The sequence below is a fragment of the Mastomys coucha genome, unplaced genomic scaffold (assembly GCF_008632895.1).
Source record: "Mastomys coucha isolate ucsf_1 unplaced genomic scaffold, UCSF_Mcou_1 pScaffold23, whole genome shotgun sequence".
Lineage (NCBI taxonomy): Eukaryota > Metazoa > Chordata > Mammalia > Rodentia > Muridae > Mastomys > Mastomys coucha.
The window spans coordinates 93,064,651-93,091,549 of record NW_022196906.1 but is presented as its reverse complement, the minus strand read 5'-3'; the positions used below and the strand labels follow the sequence as shown (position 1 = coordinate 93,091,549).

The 26,899-nt window shown below is 44.3% G+C and overlaps 2 protein-coding genes across 6 annotated transcripts in view; one reads left to right on the top strand and one right to left on the bottom strand.

Annotated features, from left to right (window-relative positions):
• The window catches only part of Armc8 (armadillo repeat containing 8), a 94,574-nt gene extending 71,726 nt beyond the window's left edge, over positions 1 to 22,848 (top strand). For all 3 annotated transcript variants that reach the window (XM_031345782.1, XM_031345783.1, XM_031345781.1), the window contains 7 exons: positions 1,261 to 1,353; positions 3,399 to 3,548; positions 4,584 to 4,679; positions 11,954 to 12,049; positions 16,006 to 16,078; positions 16,621 to 16,714; positions 20,454 to 22,848. In XM_031345782.1, coding sequence (XP_031201642.1) covers positions 1,261 to 1,353; positions 3,399 to 3,548; positions 4,584 to 4,679; positions 11,954 to 12,049; positions 16,006 to 16,078; positions 16,621 to 16,714; positions 20,454 to 20,487 — 636 coding nt within the window. In that variant the 3' untranslated portion in view covers positions 20,488 to 22,848. The remainder of the gene's footprint in view (positions 1 to 1,260; positions 1,354 to 3,398; positions 3,549 to 4,583; positions 4,680 to 11,953; positions 12,050 to 16,005; positions 16,079 to 16,620; positions 16,715 to 20,453) is intronic.
• A 2,583-nt stretch (positions 22,849 to 25,431) lies between these two features.
• Positions 25,432 to 26,899, bottom strand: part of Nme9 (NME/NM23 family member 9) — a 24,915-nt gene continuing 23,447 nt past the window's right edge. For all 3 annotated transcript variants that reach the window (XM_031345784.1, XM_031345785.1, XM_031345787.1), the window contains one exon: positions 25,432 to 25,613. In XM_031345784.1, the coding sequence (XP_031201644.1) occupies positions 25,552 to 25,613 (62 nt within the window). In that variant the 3' untranslated portion in view covers positions 25,432 to 25,551. The remainder of the gene's footprint in view (positions 25,614 to 26,899) is intronic.

Below are 26,899 nucleotides of genomic sequence, written 5' to 3'. Positions count from 1 at the left end.
GATGAGCTCAAAGGATCTGACCAAAGTTTTATGTTGAAAACAGGCTTCCTTTTGATCCAGAAAGGAGAAAAATACAACAAAAACATTGTTGGACCAGTTGACAGGATTGGAGTAGAGTTTATGTTGATAAAAATATTGTTTTAATTTAATGTTAACTTTTCTGCACTTTGTAACTATATTATGATTGTCTAAGAATATTTTTTGGGGGGAGCAGGGGCTGGAGAGACAGACGTGGGTGCTCAGAACCGAACTCTACATCTTTGGTTGTGAGCTTAGCCTTTAATGGCTGAGCCATCTCTCCAGCCTGTCTAAGAATATCTTTGTTCTCAGGACACACTGAAATATTGGGGGTTAAGGGCATCAAGTCTGTGCTCTTTTCAAATGGTAGAGTAAAATTAATATTGTGGATTAGGCACATAGAATGAGAATTATGATAAAGCCACTGTGGCAAATGTTTGAAATACCATAATTTGAATATATGATCTTCAAAGACGTCATCTTGAAAGCTAGTGCCCTTTCCTGAATCTGTACTGTAAGAGCCGTCTAGTAGCCAGGTACCAGGTAGCCTTTCAGTATTACTAGTGGTAAGTCTTAATCCCATAAAGTCGGGATTTTTACGGACTCTCTAGAAACCCATTTTCAACTAGGTATTCAGACTGTAGTCAGTAGTTAGGCTGTCCTGAGCATGAGATGTGACGTGACTTTAAAAGCACAACTGTGCTCTGCACACACCATGGATGATTAGTGCCGAGAATATTACAGAAACTGACAATCTGCAATATGTTTGGAATGAAAGGAGTAGAGAAGTGGACAGTGTGGTTGTAAGAGTCTGTGAGAAATAGGTTTGTTTTAGGATGCCTACAGACTCTGTGTGTGTGTGTGTGTGAGGGGTGTGGGTGTAAGAGTCTGTGAGAAATAGATGTTAGGATGCCTACAGGCTCTGTGTGTGTGTGAGAGAGAGAGAGAAAGAGAGAGAGAGGGAGAGGGAGAGGGAAGGAGAGAGAGGGGGAGAGAGAGAGAGAAAGAGAGAGAGAGGGGGGGGGGAGAGAGAGAGAGAGAGGCAGGCAGAATGAGACCTGGACCTTTTCTTCCTCAAGGTAACTTTTATGGTCCAATAGTTCCTGCTTTGTAAGATCCTGAGTAAGATGGGGAGGAGATGGTGCAGTGTGTGGTGGGAAGGCACTGTGGTCTGCAGCCTGACGTGGACTCTGGTTTGTTGTTTGTTTATTAATTCTGTCTTCTTTTTTCTTTCCCAATCAGCCAATTTTGGAATCAGGAGCTGTCGAGCTGCTTTGTGGGTTGACACAGAGTGAAAATCCCGCTCTACGAGTGAACGGGATTTGGGCTTTAATGGTATGTCTCACTGTTGTAATGTCACAACTTACAGGAAATTCAGAGGCATTAGCAAAGTTGTTAACTATGGCATATGATCTGGAATTTTCTTTTTCAAAAAATTAGCTAACACAGTCCAGTTTTCTCATGACTTGTGGCCTGAAAGAGTCCATGTTCATCTTTCGGGTTGAGCTGTAAAGGAGTTGTTTAGTCCTGTAGCATGCCCTCATCTAGGGACAGAAGTGTGGGTTCTTCCATATACACTCTGGTCATTGGGAGCTGCTTATTTCATGCTTGCTTGTATTGATGTAAACCAAGGCATAGAATAATTGTTGTTCTGACGCATAAAATTTCATGTTTATGGTGCACATGGTTTAAAAGATAGTTGTTATGAAATGCTGAATTGAGCTAACTAGGCATCACCTGCTTAGCCTGTGCTGTAGATTAGTTACCTTGGCAAACACATAGTGATTGAACAGTTAGGAGGTCAGAACCATTCTCCTCAAGATTATTAAAGTAAACATGATTGAATTTTTATAAGGAGTGAACCTTCATGGACTTTCAAAAACATATTAAGGGCATTTACAACTTAGTTGCTGTGTAACAGACCAAAACTGGGTACTTTATATTTATAACTGCTATTTTATTTTATTTTTTAAAGATTTATTTATTATTACATATAAATACACTGTAGCTGTCTTCTGACGCACCAGAAGAGGGCATCAGATCTCATTACAGATGGTTGTGAGCCACCATGTGGTTGCTGGGATTTGACCTCAGGACCTTTGGAAGAGCAGTCGGTGCTCTTACCTGCTGAGCCATCTCACCAGCCCATAACTGCTGTTTTAAAATCAACATTTCATTACATTTATTTAGTAGGGGTGTGCACACACATCAGAGGTAACGACAACTTTGGAGAGGGTCATGAATTCTTTGTCTTTACCTAGCCAAGCCCTGTTGCTGGCTCTGTCCGGCTCTCGTTCATTCTCTTGTATTGTATCTACCTTACTGGTGGGGAAGTGGGCCTGGGATGTGTGTCCATGCTGTGTCTGCTGAGTTATGGACAAGAACTTAGGGACAGAAATAATAATCTCTGATTATTTCCTAGTGATGTTTCTCCTTAGTACAACTTGTAGCTCTTCTCAAAATGCCCCCAGGCCTCTTGAAAGTTTCTACCACCATCCATTTGCTTTGCGTCCACATCAGGACCCATCTCCCAGTGTCAGTTCCTTCACACGTCAGTCTCAGGAGCTCCCTTCAACAGGAGAGCATACTCAGAATCCTGTATGTCCACATGGATGTGACCTACTCCCCAGACCTCTCACTTAAATAGTCTGTGGGACTTGATTGAGGGCCCCCTGACTTGCACAGGTTCGTTGCTGGACACCAAATGAACCATCTCATTCTGCATTCTGTCTTATTCTAATCAGTCTCCATATCATTAGCCTCACCACCTCTGTTCACAAAACATAAAGCTGTAGGGTTACCTTTGGCCTGGGTCTCTGATGGCCAACAAGTGTTATTTTGACTGTCATGCTGTCCTGTATCATTGATAACCTTGCTCTTCGGTAGGTTTCAGTTATGAATACCTGTCTAGAGGACAATAACTGACATATAAACCCCCAACTTGTAAGAAATTTTTATAGCAAATTTTTGTTCATGAAGTGCTATTTGGCATTTGCTATTTTTTCTTTCAACATAGAGCTTGAAGTAGACTGAGCTAATCTAGTATATGAACTAAAAAATTAGAAACAAAGTAGCCACTGGCCTTCTGAGAGGCTAATAGCCAGGCGTATTAGCATACCCACCCATTGAGAGTTCCCTAAGGTGTTCTCAAAGGTAGTAAGTGGATTTGTGTTCAAAGGCCTGTGTCAGTATGTGATTATATTCCTTGTATGGCATATTTAAGAGTAGTTGTTAGGGCTCTCTATAGATGATGAAAAGGACCCAGAAAATTAGTGTGGATTAGACCAATCCAACTTCCTTCTGTGCTCTGAGTTCTACTAAAATAAAATTTAATACAGTGACCATAAGCATGATTTATGTAATTTCTTTAATCATTTCAGAATATGGCATTTCAGGCGGAACAAAAAATAAAAGCAGATATTTTACGAAGTTTGAGTACTGAACAGCTCTTCCGGTTATTATCAGATTCTGATATGAATGTGCTGATGAAGACATTGGGGCTTCTTCGAAATCTCCTCTCCACTCGGCCTGTAAGTAACATATGATTCCATATGAGCTCAGTGCATTGCTCAGCATCTGTGAGTGAAAGCAAAATGCTGATCATTCCAGAGAAGCAAGTTCGCATATGGGTCTCTCACTTGAATGGGTGCTCTGGGAACTGCCACCCTGTATAATCCTCCACCTGCCATCGCTATCTGCTTGTCAGGGCTCCCTCTCTCTGTGTTCGATGTGTACCTGCCTTGACTTGTCATTACTGTTATGTGGTTTGCTGACCAGAGTATGTCTTCTCTTGTGCCCAGATCATTGTCTCTAAGGCCTCTGTTTGTTTCTTCTTTGAAACTCCTTTCAATATCATTCCACAAACACGTCTGTCACCTACTCACATATTGATGTCACTGTGGCGAGAAATGGTGCATGAAAGAGTATGAGAGGCGGAGCCTTGTTAGTGGGTCACTGTGGGCATTCTCTGATAGTCCCTGGCCATCATCCTCAGTGACTTTCAGGTAGATGGAGAGCAGGAGGCCCCTTCTCTGCCTGCCTTGTCTTTTCAGTCCTCCTGACCACACTTGCACTCTAAGACCATGCTAGTGACCTGCGGCATAGTTTCCATGTCTTTTGCTCTTATTCCTTTCTTTGTGCTTCTTGATTCTCAGTGCTGTTAGTTTTTTATAGTATTCAGACATACATATATACGTACACACATATACACACATATACATGCATGCACACGTATACATATATACACACATATAAACATACACACATACACATAGAGTAGGGACAGCTTTAGAATAACAATAAACACTGGTGTTTGGAATCTGGCTCTGTGTGCTGTGTTGTTGTGCTTGAAGCAGTTGTGTATCTTGTAATGAGAACTGTTCTGTAAGTCGGGTGTAGTTTATACAGCCTATAATCTCAGTGGTAGGGCACTGTCAAGAATTCAAGATCTGGATCAGCTGCACGAGACCCTCTCAATAAACTAAACCAGAAAAAAAAAAAAGACATCCTGTGGACTTCTGCTTTGTCTCCCAGATGGTAACTGTGGGTTTCCCATTGTTTTACAGCATATAGACAAAATAATGAGCACTCACGGGAAGCAGATTATGCAAGCTGTCACTCTGATTCTGGAAGGGGAGCATAGTATTGAAGTCAAAGAACAGGTACGTGTGCTGGAGAACCTTCTGCCTGTAAGTACAGAGGGAGGCCTTGGAAGGCTTCCTGTCTTCTCTTTTCTTGTGTGATTTCCTTCCCTGGACTAGAGGAGAACATGGCCAGAGTCTGTAGATTTCTTGGTTGTGTCCCATGCCACCTGTGCTGACCCCTGTCTGCAGGAACAGCCTCCTTTAGCATGAAAGGCCTGACAGTTGTCGTCTCTGTCACTGTGCTCTCAGCTCAAACCCACTACTCCCCGAGTGATAAGTTCTTGTCCTGAAGACAGTTTGGGTTTCTTTACTCTTCAGTATCTTCTATTCTTGGTTGCCATTTCACACTCTTATTTTCTTTTTCTTTTTCTTTCTTTTTTTTTTTTTTTTTTTTTTTTTTTTTTTTTTTTGTTTTTTTGAGACAGGGTTTCTCTGTATAGCCCTGGCTGTCCTGGAACTCACTCTGGAGACCAGGCTGGCCTAGAACTCAGAAATCTGCCTGTCTCTGCCTCCCAAGTGCTGGGATTAAAGGTGTGTGCTACCACCGCCCGGCGTACACTGTTATTTTCTATAAGACATATTTAAGGAAAGTATAAAAGTACAGCAGCTATATTATCAGGGAGTCGGTTGGGAGTAAATGTCTACAGTTTCTAAACTTTATCTAAATTAGAAGTTGTATTTGCTTTCCAGACATGCTTGACTGTAAAAACAACTCTGTTAATGTTCAAAATTCCTTGAGTGTGTGTGAGTGTGCACGTGTGCATGTGTGTGTGTCATTACAGAGGGTTACCTTATTCTGAGTTCCTGAATTGGAGCATCCTGGATGTCAGAGAGCTTAGGACTTGAGATCTGGGCCTGAATTTAATCTCGGAAGAAAGAGTTGACTAAGTCATTTTGAGACAAACATCTCAGGTAATTTAAAATTTGGAAGTAAACTTTGATGAACAGTAGTTTAACTCTGGAAGTAGTTGAAATGAAAGCCACCACTGGGATACAAGAATAAAGAAATACACTGTTCAAAAAAATGCTCCTTGCAAAGTATACTGATGTATTCTGTGTAGAGACAGCTTGCCTGGATAGAATTCCACCAGTCTGAAAAGAAGCAAGTCATAAAGGCCAAGTGGGGTTTAGATACAGGTAAAACGACCCAGAAGAGTGTGCTTTCACAGAACACTAGTATAGGTATGGACACTCACAGAATTTGGAGATGACCCAGAAGTAGTTGTTATTTGGAACTTCAGTCCTCCTCAAAAATATCTAGGAAGTTACTTTTATTGGGGCATTCATTAAGCTGCATACATTTGCAATGTACAGAAGAATGCATAACTTGTCACAGGTACATTTACCCGTGAAGCTGCCACTGCAGTCAAGGTAGTGAATATACCCACTTTTGACCTTTTATTGGAAAGAAGAAAAGTTTGTCCAGTCATATCACTGCCAATCAACAGGGCACTGGAATATGGCAAGCAGAATAAATAAGGCACACAGATTGGAAAGGATGAAGCAGAGCTGTTCCCCAGACGTGAAGAGCTACGTATAGGCTTAATTGTTTTGTAAAAACATCTAGAACTAAGTTAAGTGAGGTGACAATATAGACAGGTTTTTTTCCACAATTAAGCAGTGAGGGATTAGTAATAATACTAAAAACCACATTTGCACTAGCTTGAGAAAACAAAGGTCTTAGGTTTAAATCTCAGAGGCTCTGTGTTCTGAAAGTTCTAAGACTCTAACAACAATAGAACTAAGAATTAAGTAAACAGAAAAATATAAAATGTTAATGTTGGCTTCCTTAAATGGCTACAAACAGCATAATCCCAGTCGTGAGCCCAGAATAAAGAAGTGTTATAGTTGTGAATTACCAAAGTCTTTCAGTTCCGAAAATCTCTGGAAAGTAAAAAGAACTAGAATAGCCAATTCCATTAAAATGGAACAGAAAACAAACAAACAAAAAACACGTGGAAACTCCCTATTACCTGATTAAGACATATAAAATCTCAAGACAGTATATCATCAGCACAAAGATAGAACTAATTAGAAAGTCTGCAAATAGATACGTGTGTATGGTTTGTAATAATTTATAGAGTGACTGAGGGAATTCGGTGGGGAAAAGATGTCAGTTTTTTTAAAAGCCAAAAAATATTAACGTTAAACTTTATATCACACCTTAGATAAAATTGTATTCATAAATTCATACAGTAAAGTTATAAAACTTTTAAAGTATAGTAGAAAAAATGAAATTTGTATGGTATAACCATTAAAATAGCATTCAAGAAAGGTACATTGATCATCATCTAGCTATGAAACTTCTACTCTGTGGAGTGTACTCTTAAAAGCAAGAGTCAGCAAGACAGCCCACTTGAGGGAAATCACTGTGTGAACTCATTGGACACAATGACTTGTGTTCAAAAGCTACAGGAATATTTCAGAACAAAAAGAAAACAACCTACAACAGATACTCCACAATAAAATGCCATTACAAGTCCTTTAGAATGACAAGCGTTTTGAAAAACATTGTTACATTTATTTACTTATTTGTGTAGGAGTGGGCATGCTTGTGAGGCTAGAGGACAAGCAGGAATCAGTCCTTTCCTTCTACGTGTGGGTTTCAGGTGTGGAATTCACGTGGTCCATCGTAGTGGCAAGTAGGTCTGAGCCATGTCACCAGCCCTAGAGTGGCAACCATTTTTATTTTTAGATGGCCATTTGTACAATTGCTAGGAAGCATGCACTGAGAGTGCAAAATGGCACACTTTGAAAAATGGTATGACATTTTCTTACAAGGTTAGCATACTGTCACTCTCAGTATCCGTGCATGACTGGTCCCCCCCTTCTCAGCATGTGGTCCCAGAGTCTCTGTTCTCCTGTCCCATATATAAAATGAATGGTTATAGTACTTGTATATAATCTACACACATCCTCCTGTATACTCGAAAGAATCGGACTTACTTCTTGTGTAACAATGTCAGTGCTCCATACTACCGCATGTATGTATGTATGCATGCATGTATGTATGTATGCATGCATGTATGTATGTATGCATGTATGTATGTATGTATGTATGTCTAAGGAATAATGACGGGAAGATATATATACACACTCAGTACAAAAAGTTTTTCCTCCAGCATTTTTCCATGTGTGGAAGTGGAATCCACAGTACAGAGGTCCAGTTGTTACCACACAGCTCCCTAGTCCTATCCTAGGTATTCATTCATATATAAGATGAAAAAGCCTATTTCACAGGAATCCTGTCCATATTTGAGAATTTTTATTCATAGTCACCAGAAACCAGAAACAAAGCAGATGACACTCAAGAAAGTTCTGGAAAACTGCGGAGAACTGATTAGCAGCTGGGACAGTGGGTAAAGAAACCAGATTCAAAACCCAGCATGTGAGGCACTTCTGCTCACGGTGACTTGTAAAAGACAGCAGTGAGAAGAAAGCAAACCAAAGGCTCTGCTGGGCTTGGGGAAGGAGGTGGGAGTGGTGTCTCCAACTTCTGCAAGAATTTGTGGTGAGCTAATACCATGATCTGTCTTCACTTTTGGCAGACTGTTCTAGTGAAGTCCCTGGGCTCTAATATTACTTCTGTGGAAGTGTTTAACTCAAAATCCAATTTCTTTAACAAGAGAACTATTCAAGGCTGTTTCTTCTTGAGTAAAATATGACATCATAAGTCTCTCAAGGAAATCTTTATTTCATCTGAATTTTCATATTATTGCCATAAAATTGATTATCATGTCCCCTTATTACCTTTTATAAGTAAGCAGTGTTCTATGGTGTTGCCCTCCTGTGTGGGGAAAAGGCGAGGCAGTAACGAGTCTTAACTTACTTTAGGCCAGAACTCCCTTTGTAGCCCTGAGTGGCCTCAAATGCATGGTATTCTTCCTGCCTCAGTTTTCCAAGTACTGGGACTAAAGGTGGAAACCACTTCCTCTCTTGTTCCATATGTTGTCATACCTTTTTTACAGATGAGCCTAACTGGTGAAGCTTAATTGATCTTTTCAAAGATTGTCTTCCGTTTCATTTTTACTATTTTTCTGTCCTCTATATCAGAGTTGGTAAACTTTCTGTAAAGGGCAGGATAGGACTTTCATTTTTGCAAGGCTCTGCATTCTTTCTATTAAGTGCTATCAGAGAAAACTGATAGAAATAGACATATTTCCCTTGTTCTCAGTATTTGAGGAAAATATTCTTTCACCATTGAGTATGAGAGGTATAGGTTTTTGATAGATCCTCTTTATTTAAAAAAAGAAAATTTTTACATAGTGTATGACTACCAATGAATAGATACTGAATTTTTTTTTTCCAGTTAGTTTTTCTGCAGCTGTTGAAACTCATTACGAGTGCGCTCTCCCAAGCAGCCATTGGCAGGAGGGATAATGGCTGTGCTTCAGCAGAACTCCATCTTCAAATAGACCAGGTGTCAGGTTGGCTCACAGGCCACAGTTTGCCAATCTCAGCTTTGTTTTAGTGATTTTCAGTTGTTGATGCTAGTGGGTTATGCACACTAGTGTGTGCATGCGTGCATGTTTCTATATGTGTAGCTTTTATCATGCTGCCTAATTCATATCTTGAGTTGTCTTAGTTCAAGAACTAATTGAATGTTTTTTATTTTCTTGTGTCTATAGAAATATTTACAGTAAGGTTTTGGATTTTGTTTTGGTTTGTTTTTGTTGTTGTTGCTGCTGCTGTTTGAGGCTCATAGACCTATTCTGATGCTCAAAAAAAAAAAAAATCAACTACTCATCTGTCTTACTGAAGGTGTCTTCTATAATTTTCCTTTATATTCTTGAGTATGTAAGAGAGGGGTAGTTCTTCCACAGTGAGGCTTAACATGCTTATGTTTCTTCCTCTCCCCAAAAAGATTTGGCCTTTTAAAATTCTCGTTCCTAGTCAGCAATTTTCATGATTTCCTATTAAGCTGCTCTGGCCAGCTCAGTCTGAGACTTTCTGAGGAGAAATGGGCAAACAAGACACAGGGATTGAACCTGTGGTTCTACGTATTCTACCTCCTCCCTGCTCCCTCCAGACTTCTCCTCTCTACATATTGCTTGGCCTTGCTCTTGGCATTTATCTGGCTTCGTCCTAGTGAATTCTGGTGTTGCCTGTTTAGGGAGGATCATCTCACCAACACCTAGGACTTCACTTATATGGCTTGTGGATTCATTTTGTAATCAGCACAACAAAGGAAGAGCTGAAATGAAGGAAGGCACATGTTTCCAGTGTGCCTGCATTAGTGCATCGGGTGTCAACAGATCTGGATGGAAACACACGAGTAGGAGGAGAAAAAAAGGGTTGGATACTTACTCCTTACATGCGATTACCCTGTCGTCTTGTTGAACTGAGATCAGAATGTGGGCAAAACAGCCATTGCTCCACAGTTCTGAACTTGAATCCCTTGAAATCAGTTGCTACCAGCCTCTGTTCCATTACCCCATAAGTTAAATGGAATGCCCCTAATTTCTATGCTTGGAACGTTGAGGCAGGAATATTGCTGTAAGTTCAAGGTCAGCCTGGGATACATAGTGAAGCTTTACAAGTAAACACACATACCACACAAGCAGAAGGTTTCTGACATTGTCCAGAGGGTAAAGGTATTTGCTTCACAATTCTGGCAACCCTAGAAGGAGACCTGACCCCACACATTTGTCCTTTGAGATTCACATATGCACTGTGCCACATCCACTCACATCAACCTGCCAAATAAACACTCCAATAGTAATTCTTTTATCAGAAGGAAATACCTTGTTTTTTAAGTACAAATCCATTGTTGCTGCTTTCCTTAGGAAACTGTCTGCTAATCTGTCACACACCAATGCATCTTCCTCAAGCCATTACTTTCACAGTTCATCATGATCCAGCTGTCCAAGATTAAATTTTTCCCTACTACCTGCTTAGGCCTTCAATTATGGAAGTCGTGTTTTCTCTCTCTTGTACCCCAGAGGCAGCCATTTTTGGTTTGTACTTCATATCTTACTCCCTACTAATCTAGTTACAGCCATGTGTCAGTCAAAGGGAAATAAAGTCACAGACCCCTCAAGACATTGAGGTCTTGGGCCTCAGGAAGAAAACAGCTTCATCCTTCAATAAAGAAACAGGCTTAGGCTGGAAGAAATTGCATGTGTGCCCGTCCTCAGCTGTTGTTAGAGCCCGTGCTTCAGAATCATGTTGCTCCCTCTTGGAAGGCTCCCCTGGCCTTCATAGTACCCAGCAGCTTCTGGTTCCTTGGTTCCCTTTTGCTTCAGTGAAATACAGTTGTTTAGTAACAGTGTCAAAGTTAGGTAACTTAATCCCATCTCCCCAGACGCCCTGCAGAAGATGTTTGGGCTGGGCTCCATCTGGCATTGTATTGATTTCCCTGCCAGAGTCCGTTTGCCTTACCTTAACCCTGCTGCAGAAAAGGGAGCATCTGCTAAGCATGGTCTCTTCTACTGAGCAGAATCTCCACTTGCCAGAGCCCTGTCAAAATGCCCTGTCCCACCAGCTGCCTAGACCCCTCCAGTCTCTTCATCAGGACAACCTAGACCAGGATCCTTTACACATGCATCTTCTTAACCATCAACATGTTCTAATTGTAATAGCCAATGTGGCATGTAGACAGGTCCAGTCATGAGCTTGGGAGCAAGTTACAGATGGAGACCTGGGGAAGGAAGGGGGGTTGCAGCTCCTAGGAAGCTTCCAGCAAAGAGGCTGCATCTTTGAGGAAAGCTGGGATCAGTCACAGGGTCTTCTTAGAAATGAGTTTCTAAATGTATTGTCTTTGTAGTAGGAATTTGGAAGTGCCAGGATCCAACCCAGGCTCTTACGTATGCTAGTCAGTAACATTAATGTGATGGCACAGCTGTGGCTTAAAGCCCAGCAAGAAACCACTGAAGTGTTTGAGTTCTTGTTTGCATAAGATACACTTTTCTTGGCTGTGGTCACTTTGTTTGGCAGTAATGACAGGAGATGAGAATCAGGGCATTGATAAAACTCATGAAAAGCTGTGTGCTTTCCGATGAGAGATTTCCCATGATCTGGGAACTTTCTTTTTAAATTTTATTTTATGTGTATGAGTGTTCTGACTGAATGTGTATGTATATACATGCCATGCTTGTACCTGGTGCCCACAGAGGTCACAAGAGGGTATCATATCCCCTGGAACTGGAGTTAAGGGTTGTTCTGAGGCACCATGTGGATTGGGGGAACCAGAGCTCGGTCTTCTACAAGAGCAGCACATGTTCTTAACCACTGAGCTATCCCTCTATCCTCGAGGGAGCTTTCTTGATCACTGGCTCTTTGTTCTTTTCCAGACACTGTGCATCCTAGCCAACATTGCAGATGGAACAACAGCAAAAGAGCTTATTATGACCAATGATGACATCCTCCAGAAAATCAAATATTACATGGTAAGCCTCAGCCCCTCTTAACTGCAGAACCAGAACAAGGGCTGGAGCATTATTGCTCAAACAAACTGCAGAAAGAAGAACGTAACAAAGTCAGAGTTTGTATACTAAAGTAGAAAGCAAGCCCAGCTCCTAGAAACAGGCTGCCAGCCCTGTTAGCACTCCTGCCCAGCTCCCGTCTACCCTCTGCCTCTCTCTTACTGAAGATTTGAGCTCTTGGTTCTCCTCAGTCCTGTCTCCCTCAGGTCTCTCAACCCCGTGGTGATAAGCCCTCTAGCCTCCTGGTTCCCTGCTTCCTTGACATGCTTAATTCCAAGTACAGCCTGCCACCTACTGCTCTGTCACTTTCACCAAGGGAAACTGCCAGGTTAGCACCTCATCTAATGCTAAATACCCCCATCTTTCTTCATTGTGTCCATTTTCACAGCAGCATTGTAACCATGAGGTTTGTCTCCCCATGCCCTTCCTCCAGCAAAACTGCCTTCTCTTTGCTGGACATTTCATAGCTGATAATTAAAAGCACAGAACCAAACTGGATGATTTTTGTTTATAATCCCTGTCTTGTGTCCTTCACTGATTTTCTGGTAAGCTATGCCTTCATTCTCCCCTGAATAAGGTCATACTTTCTCCTTAGTCTTTTATGCTTAATCCTGCAGCCCCATCACTTTGTGTTATCTTACTGTTCGATATACTAAAAGAACAGAAGACAAAATCCATATGCCCCCACACCCTAGCTCCTTTGAGTCAAGTTCTTGGCCCAAATATTGTGTGACCCACTCACACTACTGCTGATCCGTTTCATGACTCCATTCTAGCTCCTAAATGAAACCACAATCTTTTCTGCCTGTGATCCTTTATCTGTTCTGACTTCTCCACCAGGGACACTTTTTTGCCCGACTCCTCACCCTTCATCTGGTACTTCATCTCTGGGGCCTTCTTGTGTGAGCTGTTATAGTATTGTTCTCCTTAGAGCAGTTTAGTCGATTTAGTGATGTGTCTATGTGCATCTACTGTCTCCATCAAAGCGAGCACTGAGTCAGTTATGTGCACAGTCTGTATCTACCATCCTTACGGTACCTGGCCCAAATACCTATTCAGTGTTTGTTGAGTAAAAACCTATAACTTGAACTGGTAATGCCCTTGTCTTTTCATTGCCACGTAGTGTCTTCTGTCTTTTAGAAGTTCCCTTAGTGGTAGAACATCTCCAGTGCATATGCCCCTGGGCTCAGTCCACAGCACTGGAAGGAAGGAGCCTCACTTCTTCTCCTCTGCTCGCTGAGTCATCAGGTGTCCATCCGTTTCCCCACTGCTATTCAAAGCCCTTTTTCCCAAAAGTATCTTCTGCATATTCTTGCTCCTTTCTTGCCTCCAAATTTGCTCCAACCTCCTTACTCTGGCTCCATCCTTCTCACATCCCCTGTTCCAGTGAAGGTCTGCTCTCGGCCTTGCTGGTCTGTAGCTCTGGCCTCACAGTAGAGCCTCCTAGGGAGCTTTCACAGCCTGCTATCCTGGTCCTCCCAAGAGTCTAATAAAAATCTGGGATATGAGAAAGCCAGACTTTTTAAAGTTACTCTTATGTTTAAGATGGAGGAAAGCCACAGGCCCAGCAGAGACTCATCTGTGCCATGGTTTGCTTTCCATCTCTGGCAGTTATTTTAAAAGGTGTATCGGAACCCTGGGCTTCCCTTCAGGACTCTCACCTGGTACCCTCCTGCTTACTCAGCATCTTCGCATGCTATCCAAGGGCCTGTTGGGGTTGTGTTTTATAAGTCAGTGTCTCTCCTAAGCTGACATGTCTCCTCCTCTTGAACTGGTAATGCCCTTGTCTTTTCTGCCATCTACTCCAGTGCTCAAATCAGATGCAGGGCTGATTTTTTTTCAGTCCTGTCCATACATTTGTCTACATTATCAGCAAGTCTTGTGAACCCTCTCTCAAAAACTGGTTTTGAATCTGTTTACATCTACCTATTGCCACCTCCCCAACTGGAGTCCATCCTGTCTGATGGCCTATCTGACTGTGGTGGCCTCCAGAACTGCACTCTATTTCCCCTCAACCAAAACAATCCTTTAAAACTGTGGCCCAGACCTCGTGTCTTTAAATCCTTCAGAAGTTTCCTCTGAATGCAGAGTGAAAACCAAAGGCCCTAGTCTAACTTACAAGAGCCCACAAGCTCCATCATTCTGTCATCCTTCTTTTCATAAGCAGTATCAGGAGAGTAAACTATTTACAGACTGTGCGCTCATCAGACCCCCTCAAGAAGTTTTCCGTTTGGAGTTCACAACCCCGTGATTTTCATAGGTCTAGCTAATGTTGCCGTGTTCACAGAGATCTTCGAGTGTGCGCTCAGCAGTTAAGTTCCTTCCCTCCAGCCTCCCTCCCTCGTTAGTGAACAAGGACAGATTGATTCTCAGCAGTAAATACTCATTTGCTCAGTTTACTCAGTCAGTCTGACGCTGGCCACAGAGGCCAGGTTTTATTCTCTTTTGGCTTATGTGCACAAACTGAATATTTCTTTAAAACCGTCGACAAAAGAAGAGTCACTCGCCAAAAACTTCTGGTAGAGGAAGCCACGCCCAGTCCTTTGTTTTGTCTCTGTGTGTAGTCCTGCCTGCAGGGATAAATCTGCCAGAAATCCTTGAGCATACCATGCAGTTGGTGTTCTTTCAGATGTATATTAATTATTTAAGGGCTTCTGTTTTCAGTGTATTTCTTTATTTAAGGTTATGTGTATGCATGTGATTGAGTGTGTGTATAAGTACCAAATGTGTGCCTGGTGCCCACACAGGTCAGAAGAGTGCATTGGATCCCCTGGAACTGGAGTTATAGGCAGCTGTGAGCTGCTGTGAGGGTGCTGGAATCAAATGTGGGTCCTCTGGAAGACAGCAAATGCTCTTAACTGCTTAACAAACAGTCTCTCCAGCCCTCATTTAAAAACCTTTAAAATGGGCAAGCAGGAAGTAATCTAAAGGTTACTTCCTGTTTCTTGAGTTTATGAGAAAGCATTCTGTAAAGATAAACAATCCAACTTAACCAGACGAAGCACCTAGTACTTCCTGGAAAGCAAGCGAGACTCCTTAGTGTGCTAGAGCGTAAAGCTCCTTAGTATGCTAGAGCGTAAGGCTCCTTAGTGTGGTAGAGCGTAAGGCTCCTTGGTGTGTTAGAGCGTAAGGCTCCTTGGTATGCTAGAGCGTAAGGCTCCTTAGTGTGCTAGAACATAAGGCTGCTTAGTGTGTTAGAGAATAAGTCTCCTTAGTGTGTTAGAGAATAAGGCTCCTTAGTCCTACTTGTGACATGTGATATGTCAGGTCACAAATGATCTAGTCCTTTGGGATATTCTTTTAGAAAAAAGACTAACTTTATTATTCCAGAAGCCAAAAACATTATATCATTCTTATTTTCAGAAGTAGTATCAGGAGAGTAAACTACTTATAGCTTGTGCTTAAAGCTGGTCGGTCATTCATGAGCCTCCTGACCATAGCTTCGTTTCCTAACTCGGAAGAATTGTTGAAGACAATTGTTGAAGAGCTAATGTGAAGTCCGCATCCTGTTCATCACCTGCTAGAGACTGAAAGCATGACATGTTAGGTACCCAGCTCACTGATGCCAGGGCCTGAGAGTGCACGGCTGGTTGACAATGTAGAGCTGTTAGGTACCTTTGTTTCAGGGAACATGTGTTGAAAGTGCAGACTTCTCCCCCCGTGGCCTCAAGAACCATTCTGTTTGGCCACTGGATGAGTTTTTAAAATGTTATTGTCTTTTGGCAAGGGCTGCAATCTTGGCCAGATTTCCCTCCATTATCAATTGCTGTTAGCCTGGCCTTTACCCTCTTTGATGTTAACTTTATAGCTCCTCAGGTTTGTGGCTTTTGGCTCATGGAATAACCTGTAGTATGTCACAAGGAAAATGATGTGCAGTAAGATAACCCAGTTTGATTTTTCTTCCTTTTCTCTGTCAATAGGGTCATTCACATGTCAAACTGCAGCTTGCCGCTATGTTTTGTATATCAAACCTCATATGGAATGAAGAGGAAGGTAAGATATTGGTGAGGTTTGTTCCAAAGAAAATTTTGGACTGCCAGTTTTACATAGGGGAAGCAGAAGTGGCTTTGGAGTGTACCTTGCACACTTGGACCAGCTGGTTCTCAGTATTACAGAGTCATCTTGCTACTGTGACAGTCTATACCAGGCTCCTGTGTTAGAGAGGGTGGTGCGTGCACAAGTTACTAACCATTCAGTGGGGAAGAAAGCCCAGGGAGGTTCATGTATTTTGCATTCAGAACATTACAGAACAAAGTGGAAGGAAGCAAAACCAGGCTTCCTTCCTTAACCCACAGGCCTTGATACCAAGATTCGCATGTGGCTCAAAACATCAAGACCAGGCTTCAGGCTAGTCATCTAAAGGGAAGGTGAAGCAGAGCAGTATGGAATTAGAAAGGCCACGGTGCTGTCAGAGGGCGGCACATGCTGGGAGGACCAAGGACTGGAAAACACAGAATAGGAAAAGTGTGTTCTGCCAGAGACTGTGGTTTGTCATGCATCATGGTCCCAGTAATCTAGTAGTATCAATGTTTTAGGTTCACAGGAACGCCAGGATAAATTACGTGACATGGGGATTGTAGATATTCTACACAAACTGAGTCAGTCGGCAGACTCAAACCTCTGTGACAAGTGAGTATCCACGTAAAAAGGGCCTGGCTTCGGGCTGCCCTCCATTGTGTTGTGAAGGGTTTGAGCTGTTTTAGTAACCCATGTGGCCAGCCTTTTGAAATGCTTAGATTGTTGTGCTTCATTCGTTTTCTGTGTGAACCAGCCGTGATATTTGATTTTTTTTTAACGTTTATTTATTCTATGTATGGAACGGGTGGGCGTATGTGCAGCATGCCACATGTGTAGAGGTCAGAAGACAGCTTGCTTGGTTCTCCTCCATGTGGATGTAGAGATGGTAGTCAAACTCATATGACACTTGTCATCAAGCAACTTTACCCATTGTCATCTCACTAGTGCAGCTGTGACATCTGAGATGTGAACACTCATTGTACTCTGAGTGAATATTAATTTGGGCCATCTTAGTGGTTATGAAGAGCGTCCAGAGATTGCTCCCTTGTATTCCCTTGACCATTAAAATAGAAATGCATGTGGCATCTTAGGGAAGCACAGAGACTCATTGGCTCAGAGTCTCACTGAGCTCTGCCTTATGCCATTGCAAGAGGGAGCCCCTCTTCTAGGGAGCTCATCACTCCTGGGAGAGGCAAGAGGTAGAGTCAGAGATCCAGCCAACCTCAGGATAGCTCCCCGAAGCTGAACCCCCGCTCACCAAGAGATGCTTTTCCTATACTTTCTTACGACAGCCTTCATATTCCTGCTTGCCTCTAAGAATAACAGCAGGGAGCATACTCTCTAAAGATCGCTCAGAATCCCTCTTGCCTTCATGTTGTGGCTCTGCCTTTCACGTGTGCCTGTCTCATGCCCACCCTATGATGTAGTCACTTGCTTACAAGGTCACACTTTCAGGCATTACACATGCTGTCCCATGTGTTTCATCTTCATTCCCTGTCTTCCTTCCTGTCTCCATTGTTTGGTATTTTCACTTTATTTTCCTACTCTCTACCCCAGTAACTTCACTGTTCTGGGCATTGATTATAAAAAGGTGAATGACTTAAAGTCCATGCTCACATACACCTTAGATCCTCAGTCAGACACTAAACAGCTAATGTCAGATGATGGCAGGTCTGACAACGAATGAGGATCATTTCTTTCATATCCTGTAGTCAAAAAAGGTCTTTCTGAGGGTGTGACAGCTCATCACGGGCTTGGTTGGAATGAGAGAGTCCTCTCTACAGAGTTTCGAGGGAGACTATTGCAGGCAGAGAGCCCAGTTCAAAGGCCCTGAGGTACAGGGTGAATTTCATACGCTGAGGGATATACAAGAGGAGGAGTAGAACCAGGGAAAGGGAATGAAGGGGTGTGATCATGGGGGAAGGAGCCAGGATTGAGCAGAGCTCAGAGAGTTTTGTGGGCTCTTTGTAAGGCTCTTGGTGAAGATGTTGACTTTTCTATTCAGGGTTCTGAAAGGAAGTTGTTGGATAGCTTTGAGCAAAGGAGACAGAAGCAGGCCTGCAGGAATTGCTTACAGACTTAATATGGCGTCTTAGAACAAGACGTTGCCCGGGTCTAACCTGAGCAACTGAGCAGAGCGCATTATGCTTACTGAGATGCTGTGCACTTAGGGAGTTAGTTTGGGGTGGACAGAATTAGTTCTTGTTTGGACATGCCGACTCTAGGATGACTGTTTGATGTCTAAGGACTCAGAAAAATGTGACGGGGATGTAGATTTGAATGGGGTTCTAAGCCGTAGCTGTAGTCACTGAAGGAGACACAGAATGAGAGAGATGTGCCAAGAACTGAGAACTAAGACCCCCAACATTTATGGTAGCAAGAGAGCAGAAGGGACAGAGATAGGCAGCCATACAACCATGTAGCTGTCCTGAAAGCAAAGGCAGAAATGTGCAGAGGCAGCTAGTCTCCCTTCAGAACTCCCCATTCTAAGAAGCTGTGTCTCCTGGGTGACCATGCCAGCATCTCTGCTGCCGTATTAGCTGTACAACTCTCACACCATTGCAGTTGTCATGTTGTCTAGTAATTTGATCTTCTAGACTTCCCAAAGCATACAGAGCAGGCAGGGCTTCTGCCTCCTGAAGCTTATTGTTCCATAGGTTATATAGATGAGCCTGAGGCATTTGTAGCCCAAGTGCCCATCAGATGAGCCTAGGACCAAAGGCAAACTACATCGAGCCATGCCCTGCAGGCTGGAGCCTCTGTCTGCGCTCCAGGGCTACTGGCTCAGATGGTGGACACTTAGCCCATCTCTCCTGACTGAAGGCCGGCTGCTAACTGGGACTTTCGCTCAGACTCGTCGGAAATAGAAAACAGAGTCCCTAGAGTCCAGAGTACAAAGAAAGGCCTCGTCAACATAAACAGAATAGGCTTGGGGTCTAGCCAGTACTACTTTAAGCCAATTTGGTACTATTTCCCCAACTTTACATGGCACATAAGTTTTATACTTAGAACACAAACCTCTATTAAAAGAAAAGGCAGCCGTCTGGGAATGGGGATGTCCACCTGTGATCTCAGCACCTAGGAAGCTGAGAGGAGGATCAGGAGTTTGAGGCCAGCTTGGACTGCAGTACAAACTGGCTTATGTGGCAAGACCCTGCCTCAGGGAAGAAAACAAGAAATGAGCGAGCTACTCAGCCTGTTGGCCCTCTAACCCACAGGTCTTGAAAGACTCCTTAGACAGCAGGTAGTACAAACACAATAAGCATGCACTCTGGGGCCTCAGGTAACCAGACAGCACACTAGATCTACAAAGATCTGACGATCGAATCACCAGGTTCCCTGGTTATTTAGGTGGGAGGATAGTGCTTCACCTTGTAGCCCAGGCTGGCCTGGGACTCATGATCCCCCTCCTACCTCCTCCTCTCTAGTGCCACCATAGGAGCTCAATTGATAGTTTTAAAGACTAACGCAGAGTTTTGATTAAAATGCCTATGTGTGCGTAATGACATGGCACAATAGTCTGTCAGCTAGGCGAGGCAATTCCTGGGCTCTACTTTAGACGCTGTAGATTAACATGTGATCCCGGCACTGGGAGAGCAGGAAGATTGTTCCAAGTTCAAGGCCAAACAGGCTACATAATGAGTGTGAGTCCATCATAGATTCGAGAGAGTGAGCTTCTGTGTCAGACACACACAAGAAAACAAACAGCTCTACGACTATACCCTTCGCTTACTGTAGCAGCTGTAGTTGAGTCTAATTTAGCATCAGCCTCGTCTCCTTAGAACCACTTTCATCAGCTAATAGCAGCTAGCCAGTTTTGTTTTTTTTTTTAACCCAGCCTTTCCTTTCTGTAAGCTAGGCAGAAACCATTTCTAAAACTGGACTTCCTAACTCCGTGGTTGGATCTTTATAGATTGCTTGACCAGGAGGCAGCTTGACCCCCACAGGCTCATGGCCCCTTTTCATGTGCCTCAGCACCTTTTCGTCAGCCTCCCAGGGCCTTCCCTTAGTCCTGTGCATTACTACATAAAATCATGGCAGTTAAGAATAAGGCAGAATTCCAGACCCATCTCAGCTCTAGGAAGACTGCAGACTGTTAGTACATGCCAGTGTGTGTGGAATGTTGACAAGCAAACAGTAGGCTCAAGAGTAAGAAGAGCTGTTCAAGAGAAGCCCAAGGAGAAAAATGTCTGGTCACCGTAGGTCTCTGCCCCATAAAGTAGGTGTTCAGCTGGGTTCAGCCCAGCTCACTCCCAACTCCCGCTAGCCACAAGGGTCCCCCACCCCCACCCCACCTGCCACCACAGTTGCGGTTGTGAGGTGGTAGCTAACAGGAGCTTTGTGATTTCAGGGCAAAGACGGCGCTGCAGCAGTACCTGGCGTGACGGGAGAGCCCTGGGCACCTGCGAGCACCCCACACCTTTGTAAAAGGAACTACAGGAGCTAGCCTCATTTGACTCCTTCTATTTGCACACGTCACCTTGGACTGCAGGGAGCTGTTTTGCAAAGCAGTTTAGTAAGCTTAGATCTCAAATTCATCTTGAGAACATTTTTTGAGGTAGTAATTTCCTCAGAGGACTGTTGTGTTTTGTTTTGTTTTTTTTCTGAGCTACCTGGACTCTTTATTAGAACAATCAATCATTTCCTTTGGACCTACAATTTTTTGCCTATGCTGCAGCCACTTTGTGAGCAAGAATGATGTGTGTGTGTGTGTGTGTGTGTGTGTGTGTGTGTGTGTGTGTGTGTGTGTATGTGTGTGTGTATGTGTGTGTGTGCACAGGAGTCAGAATGAATGACCGTGTGGGTGAGGGATACCTCAGATTTTTCTTTTCTTATTTTGTGTGAAAATCTCTTTTCTACAGATTTTCCAGGGTTTAAGCATTGCTTGCTGTATAAAAAAAAAAATTTACTGAATTATATACAGTTTGAATGAAATGTTATTTTAAAAGCAAACAATTGTTTAGTGTTCCATAAAAGTTATGTTGAATTTTGGTCAGATGAATATTTGTAAGTAAAAAAATATATGCATTTCTGAACCTCAACTTACATAGATTTTCTTTATAAAAACAAAAAAAAAAAAGACAAAAAAGACAAAGAAAAAGTTGGCTACAGTCTGCCTGAATAACAGGCACTGTACATGGTGCTGTGCAGATGGTGAGGTAGCATCTTACTGCCATCAATATTAGCAGGTACAAAGCCTTTGGGTTTTGTTTTATTTTGTTTTGTTTTTTTCTAGCCTAATTCAATAAGTTCTCAGGCTTCCAAGTCAGAAGGAGGGTGGGATAGAGCAAAGTGAGGGACGATCACTGTAGGCTTTGAAACATCAAAGGGAGAGAGGCTGATAGTGGAAGCCTGTCGAGGACCTAGTGGGCTGCCTTTGACAGGACTGGGGCCCAAAAGCCACCCAGCATCCCTACAATCCTATCGTTTAGTGTGGCAGCATCTGGCAGGGTCTCAAAGCAAACCTGGAGAGCGGGTGGCTACTTCCTGGAGACAAGCCAGATGACCAAGTGCTTCCTACAGCAGCGTGTGTCGCTGGAAGACAAGCTGGTTCTGCAAACATGTCCTAGAAAGAAACGGCTTCATAAGTGTCCCAGCAAAGGCTGTGCGCAGCTGGGGACTGCCGGGCACTGTGCTCGCCTGGAGTGGAATAGGAAGTCTTTCCCTGGATGAAGCTGAAATACTTCATGTTGAGGAGAGGGAGGAGACTCTCCCCATGATGACTGAAATGCGTTTGGGGGTGGGCACAACTGCTTCCATTTCTGGTCCCTTCAAATTGAACTCAGCAGAGATAGGAACGAGCAGCCTGCCTTCCTTCCTTTGACCAGGAGGTCAGAGGCATGATGGGCAGTATGTGCAGCCTGTCCAGCCGCTGGGGCCCACACCCTCCTGCCAGCCACTCCCTACGGGGCTGCTCACCCCAGAGCTGGGCTGTCACCAGCCTTCACCTTCCTTGGAAGACTTAAGTCCGGTTGATTGCAAATGAATGTTTTTTAAATGTTGTATTTAATGCAATGCTTCCTGTCCTCCATATGGCCACCCAAGATACAAACACAGAGATATCCAAGTTGTTTTTTCTAGAACATCACTGACCTTAAAAGCTGTCACAACAGAACTTGGGTTTTGTACAGACATCAGAGTGCTAATGTGAGAAAACCTGGGACTGAAGCGGCGCTTCTTGCAGCTGCTCATGTTGAGACTGCAACCACCGATAGCTTTGTAACAGGATGCTACAGCATTGGTTTTAGAAAGTACCAGTAACTATAATGAAACCAGTAACATGTTGCTGAGACAATCGTGAACCCAAATAGCATGAGAGGGCTGAAGACGCCTTGAACTCTGTGCATAAATCTTGCCTGTGGGTATAAGCAATGGTCACATAAAAAGTGCTTTACTATAATTAATTTTTTCTGATCTGAATGAAGGGAAATGTATTTATTAAAGCAAAGCTGTGTGCTGCTGTGTGTAGGTGCAGTGTTTGGTCAGCGAGGAACAGGGGAGAGTGGGCTGTGGTCTTATGTCTACACCCGAGTTCTTAACGAAGCTTCTGGCTCTAATGCTGCATTCTGTTTCTCCCTTTGTGCCCTGATTGTAACCCACAATTTATAAACTAGAAAAGAATGTCAAATTTAATAAGTTGCATTTTTTTCCTTCAGCACTTTATTCAGAACAATCCATGTTCTTCTGGTAGTGTTTGGATAATATGATTTTAACACGTGCTAATAAAAGCCAAGAAAAGTCATGGCAACTTCTTTAAAGGAGTCTGTTTTCCTAGTGACCAGAACATTAGGAGATGGCAGGAGAGTGTGGACCGGCTCTGAGAGGCTGTGCTTTGTGGTAAGTGAAGAGCTATGAGGTGGTTTTGCATTGCAGAACAGGAAGCCAATACCTCAAGCCAGTGATGGCTCTCAGAGACACCCACATTGACCTGAGGGCTCCTCTCTCTGACCCCTGGGAGGGTCTGCAGACTCTGTAGGTGCCCATTCCCAGCCGCCTAGAAGCCCCCCCACCCCCCACCCCCAGCCCCGACTTGCTATACTGTTCCTTCCTCTTCACCCACCCCTCTTATCACCATTACCACCACCTGCTAAGTCAGACTGAGTTTGTCAACTGACCAACTGCTGTCCTTCTTTAGGGACACACAGGTGTTTCACACTTCCTTTCTGTGCTGCCTTCTGGATCTAACCCTTACCACAGTTCCCAGTTCAAGGCCTCACTGCAAATAGAAAGCCAGGGGTACCTGCCCCTGAGCCTGAGGACAGAGAAGGAGGACAAAGAGGTGGGTGGTAAGGGAAGAGAATTTTGGAGGTATGAAACGGTGGGGTGCTCAAAACGACTGTAGGTTGAGGATCAGGTGACCCCTTCTTTCATAAGTTCCCTAGAGAGAATGTGCAAGGCCTAAGGAAGGGGACACTGTCACTCCAGGACTCTGGGGTACATCTGCCTCACCCTGCCCCTGGCACACCCTGATCTCCGAGCAAAGGCTTATCCGTTTCAAGTTTTGCCTCAGGTCCCATCCTCAGGGAGAACTGAGGGGGGACTGTAAGGGCCACAGTGTAGATGGCAGAGCCACCGACTGTCTGCAGCTGTGGGATGTTGCCAGGCAGTGGGGCTGTCATGGAGGGCAGGCGACAGCCAGCCCTTAGAGTGGAGCCACCCCTTTGCCACCTCCCATCAGGCACTTGAACAAAGGAAATAAAAGAGTTCTAAAAGTCCATTCCAAAAGCTGCCCGTGGCTGATTCTGTTAGGGGTGCCAAACCAAGTCCACAAAGAGTGGCCTGACATTAACAGCCACTCCCTGGAGCCCCTTTCCAAACTCCATTCTTAAGCCGTGGATCTTAGGATTCTTCAACACAGCACAAGACTGAGCCCACAACATCCTCAAGGCCAGAGCAGTAAAGGGGTGTGTCACCATGACTGCACTGTGCAGTTGTCTCCTGAGAGGGGCTCAGGTCACTAATGCAAACCTCTCGCCCTTAGGCCTCACCCCCACCCACTCTTCCTTCTTTCTCCTGCTTTTAAAGGCCTTGACTGCTCCAGCTCTCCTCCTGCGAGAGATAAGCCCCCCCTGGCATCCTGACTTTGGGGGAGATGCGGTAGCTGCCAGGTAGGTTTACCCCCCCACCCCCACACACCCTTTACAGGTAGTTTGGAGCTATACTGATGCCTGTTGTGTGGAAGCCATAACATGGTAGGCCTCTCAAGCCCATGCACAAAAAAGAGCATGGCCTCACTGTGCTCAGTGTCATGAGGGAGCCTGGGCCAGAGCCTGAGGAATATCATGCGGGTACATAGCAGAGGTGACCTAAGATCATGGAACTTTACACCACGTTTCCATGCCTTTTTCATGAAAGCCTGGCCCATCCTTTTCAGAACCAACACAGTGCTCAACAGAGTTCTTAGATTATGGAGACAGAATATAATGCCCTCGGTGAAGAGCTGGCTTCTGAGAACAAACTGCCTGCTGAGAGCCTGCAACCACAGGAGTTGCAGCCTCTGTAGAAGTTACTGAGCCTCTGGAGAAGACCAGCAAAAAAGTGCTGGCCTTTTCCTCGTGGTGTGAAAGAGAGAGCACAGCCTTTCCTTTCTGGGGTGTGCCTGGACTTGGCCAGCTCACAGGATGGTCATCGATTGCCATACATGTATGGTAACATCACAGGGTCCTGAATTCCTCTTTACTGAAATCTTAAATCCCTCAGAAGAAGGGTGACTGAGCCAGCCACTCAGTGAAAACTGAAAGCTACCTGGCCCCACAGGAGAACATGATCAGATCTTAAAACTGGACTTCAGCCCCATCAGAAGCCAAAGAAATAGTCAGGTATTCATTAAGTGCGTGCGTGCATGGTGCCCCATGTGTGGTGAACGCCACCATGAGGGGCTGCCCTTACAACCTGAAGGTAACGGGCGGCACCGAAGCCAGTTTCTGCCTGTTTGGCAGTGTCATAACATAACAAGCTAATTTCAGATCCTCCAGTTACTGAGTTGAGGCTTGCTTAGATGGCCCAGCAAGTAAGATACCTGCTGCCACTCCTGATGGCCTTTAGATACCCAGGATCCATGTGGTGGAACTCCTTAAGTTGTGCATCTGCATACACACGTACACACACCCACACACACTCACACCACAATAATAAAATAAAGCTTTTTAAGCTACCAAGCCAGTATCAAAGCTTTATTGTTGAAGAGACCCAGTGTCTTCTGAGGTGCCACCACACCTCAACAGAATGCAGTGACTGGAGGGTTGGGTGTGTTCTGCAGACTGTTTAATAAAGCAGGGAAGCATGGACAGTTATTTTCATTGTCCACAAAATAGGGCTAAACCAAGAACCTATTGACGCTCTCCAGTCGTCCTCTGCAGGTCCTTCTGTGCAGACAGGAGCATACCGATGGCCCCTCTGGTGGCCTTGTGACCTTGATTCTGGCAGAAGACAACACAGCGTTCCAGTCCTCAGACACGCTCAGAGACGCAAAGGGCCTCCATGGGGCCCACCATAGTTTGAGCCTCTGCGCCTGGTTGGGGGGGAATGGGTAACATTGTTCTATAACACTCCTTAAACAACAGCCAGGCCTCCTGTCACTACCTCCCCGCCACAAAAAGCCAAACAAACAAACAGAGGACACAGCTGGAATTTGTTGGCAGGTGAGATAGGCGCGGGATTCCTAATGAGTGTGTTAAGAGGGATGATTACAGGAGTGTAAGAATGAACACACTGGTAGGCCAGTCACAGGTTAGACCTTTTTCATCTTCACGGTGGGGAAGCTGGTGGTTTGGAATTATTAGTTTGGGGTTTTAATGGTCATGTCATTGTCTCCATTTTGCACATGAAGAAACGGTCCCAGCAGAGGTGAGTTATGTTCCAGAGGATGTTTAGCTGATGAACAGTGGAACCAGGATCTGTCTCCAGAGCCCGGGGGTGGGGGTAGGGTCTCTGGAGTGCTCCTCCCAGGGAGGCTGCTTCACAGAAGCCGCCTGTGATCTGGGCTCGGTCCCTTCTAGAACTATCCCCAGCGCTCTGTCAGCTGAGACCAAAGTGTCAGATCCCAGATCTCCAGTACTCCCCAGGAGTCCTAGTTGACTGTTTCCAGCCAGTTCTCTTCCATCTACCCTCAGTTGGCCCAGACTTACACCTTTGTGCCTCCAGCCATGGCCGGGAATGGACAAAGATGTATCATGGGCTCTGAAGAAAGCTGGCTTGGCAGGGGTGTCCACCAAAGCGAGAGGACCAAAGGACACGTGCTTGGCTGTGTGAACTTGGGTCTCTGGTCCCCCACAGAGCCATACTCCCCAGGGCTTCCTGACTCCCTGAACTGGTGCGCTCAGCATGTTCCTCAACCCCTGCCCTACCCATTCTGGCATGCTGAGTTTTAGATCTTCATACTAAGCACAGAAAACATTTAGGCAAATATGTCAGTTAAAATCCAGACAGGCAATAAGTGCTTTAGGCCGGGCAGTGATGGCGCACGCCTTTAATCCCAGCACTTGGGAAGCAGAGGCAGGCAGATTTCTGAGTTTGAGGCCAGCCTGGTCTATATATACATACATACATACATACATACATACATACATATGTATGTATGTATGTATACATATACACATATATATGTAACATACAAGTACATATAACACACATACACAGGGAGGGAGGAGAGGAGATAGATAGATAGATAATAGATAGATAGATAGATAGATAGATAGATAGATAGATAGATAGAATGAAGCCGGGCAGTGGCAGAGGCAGGTGGATTTCTAAGTTCTAGGCCAGCCTGGTCTACAGAGTGAGTTCCAGGACAGCCAG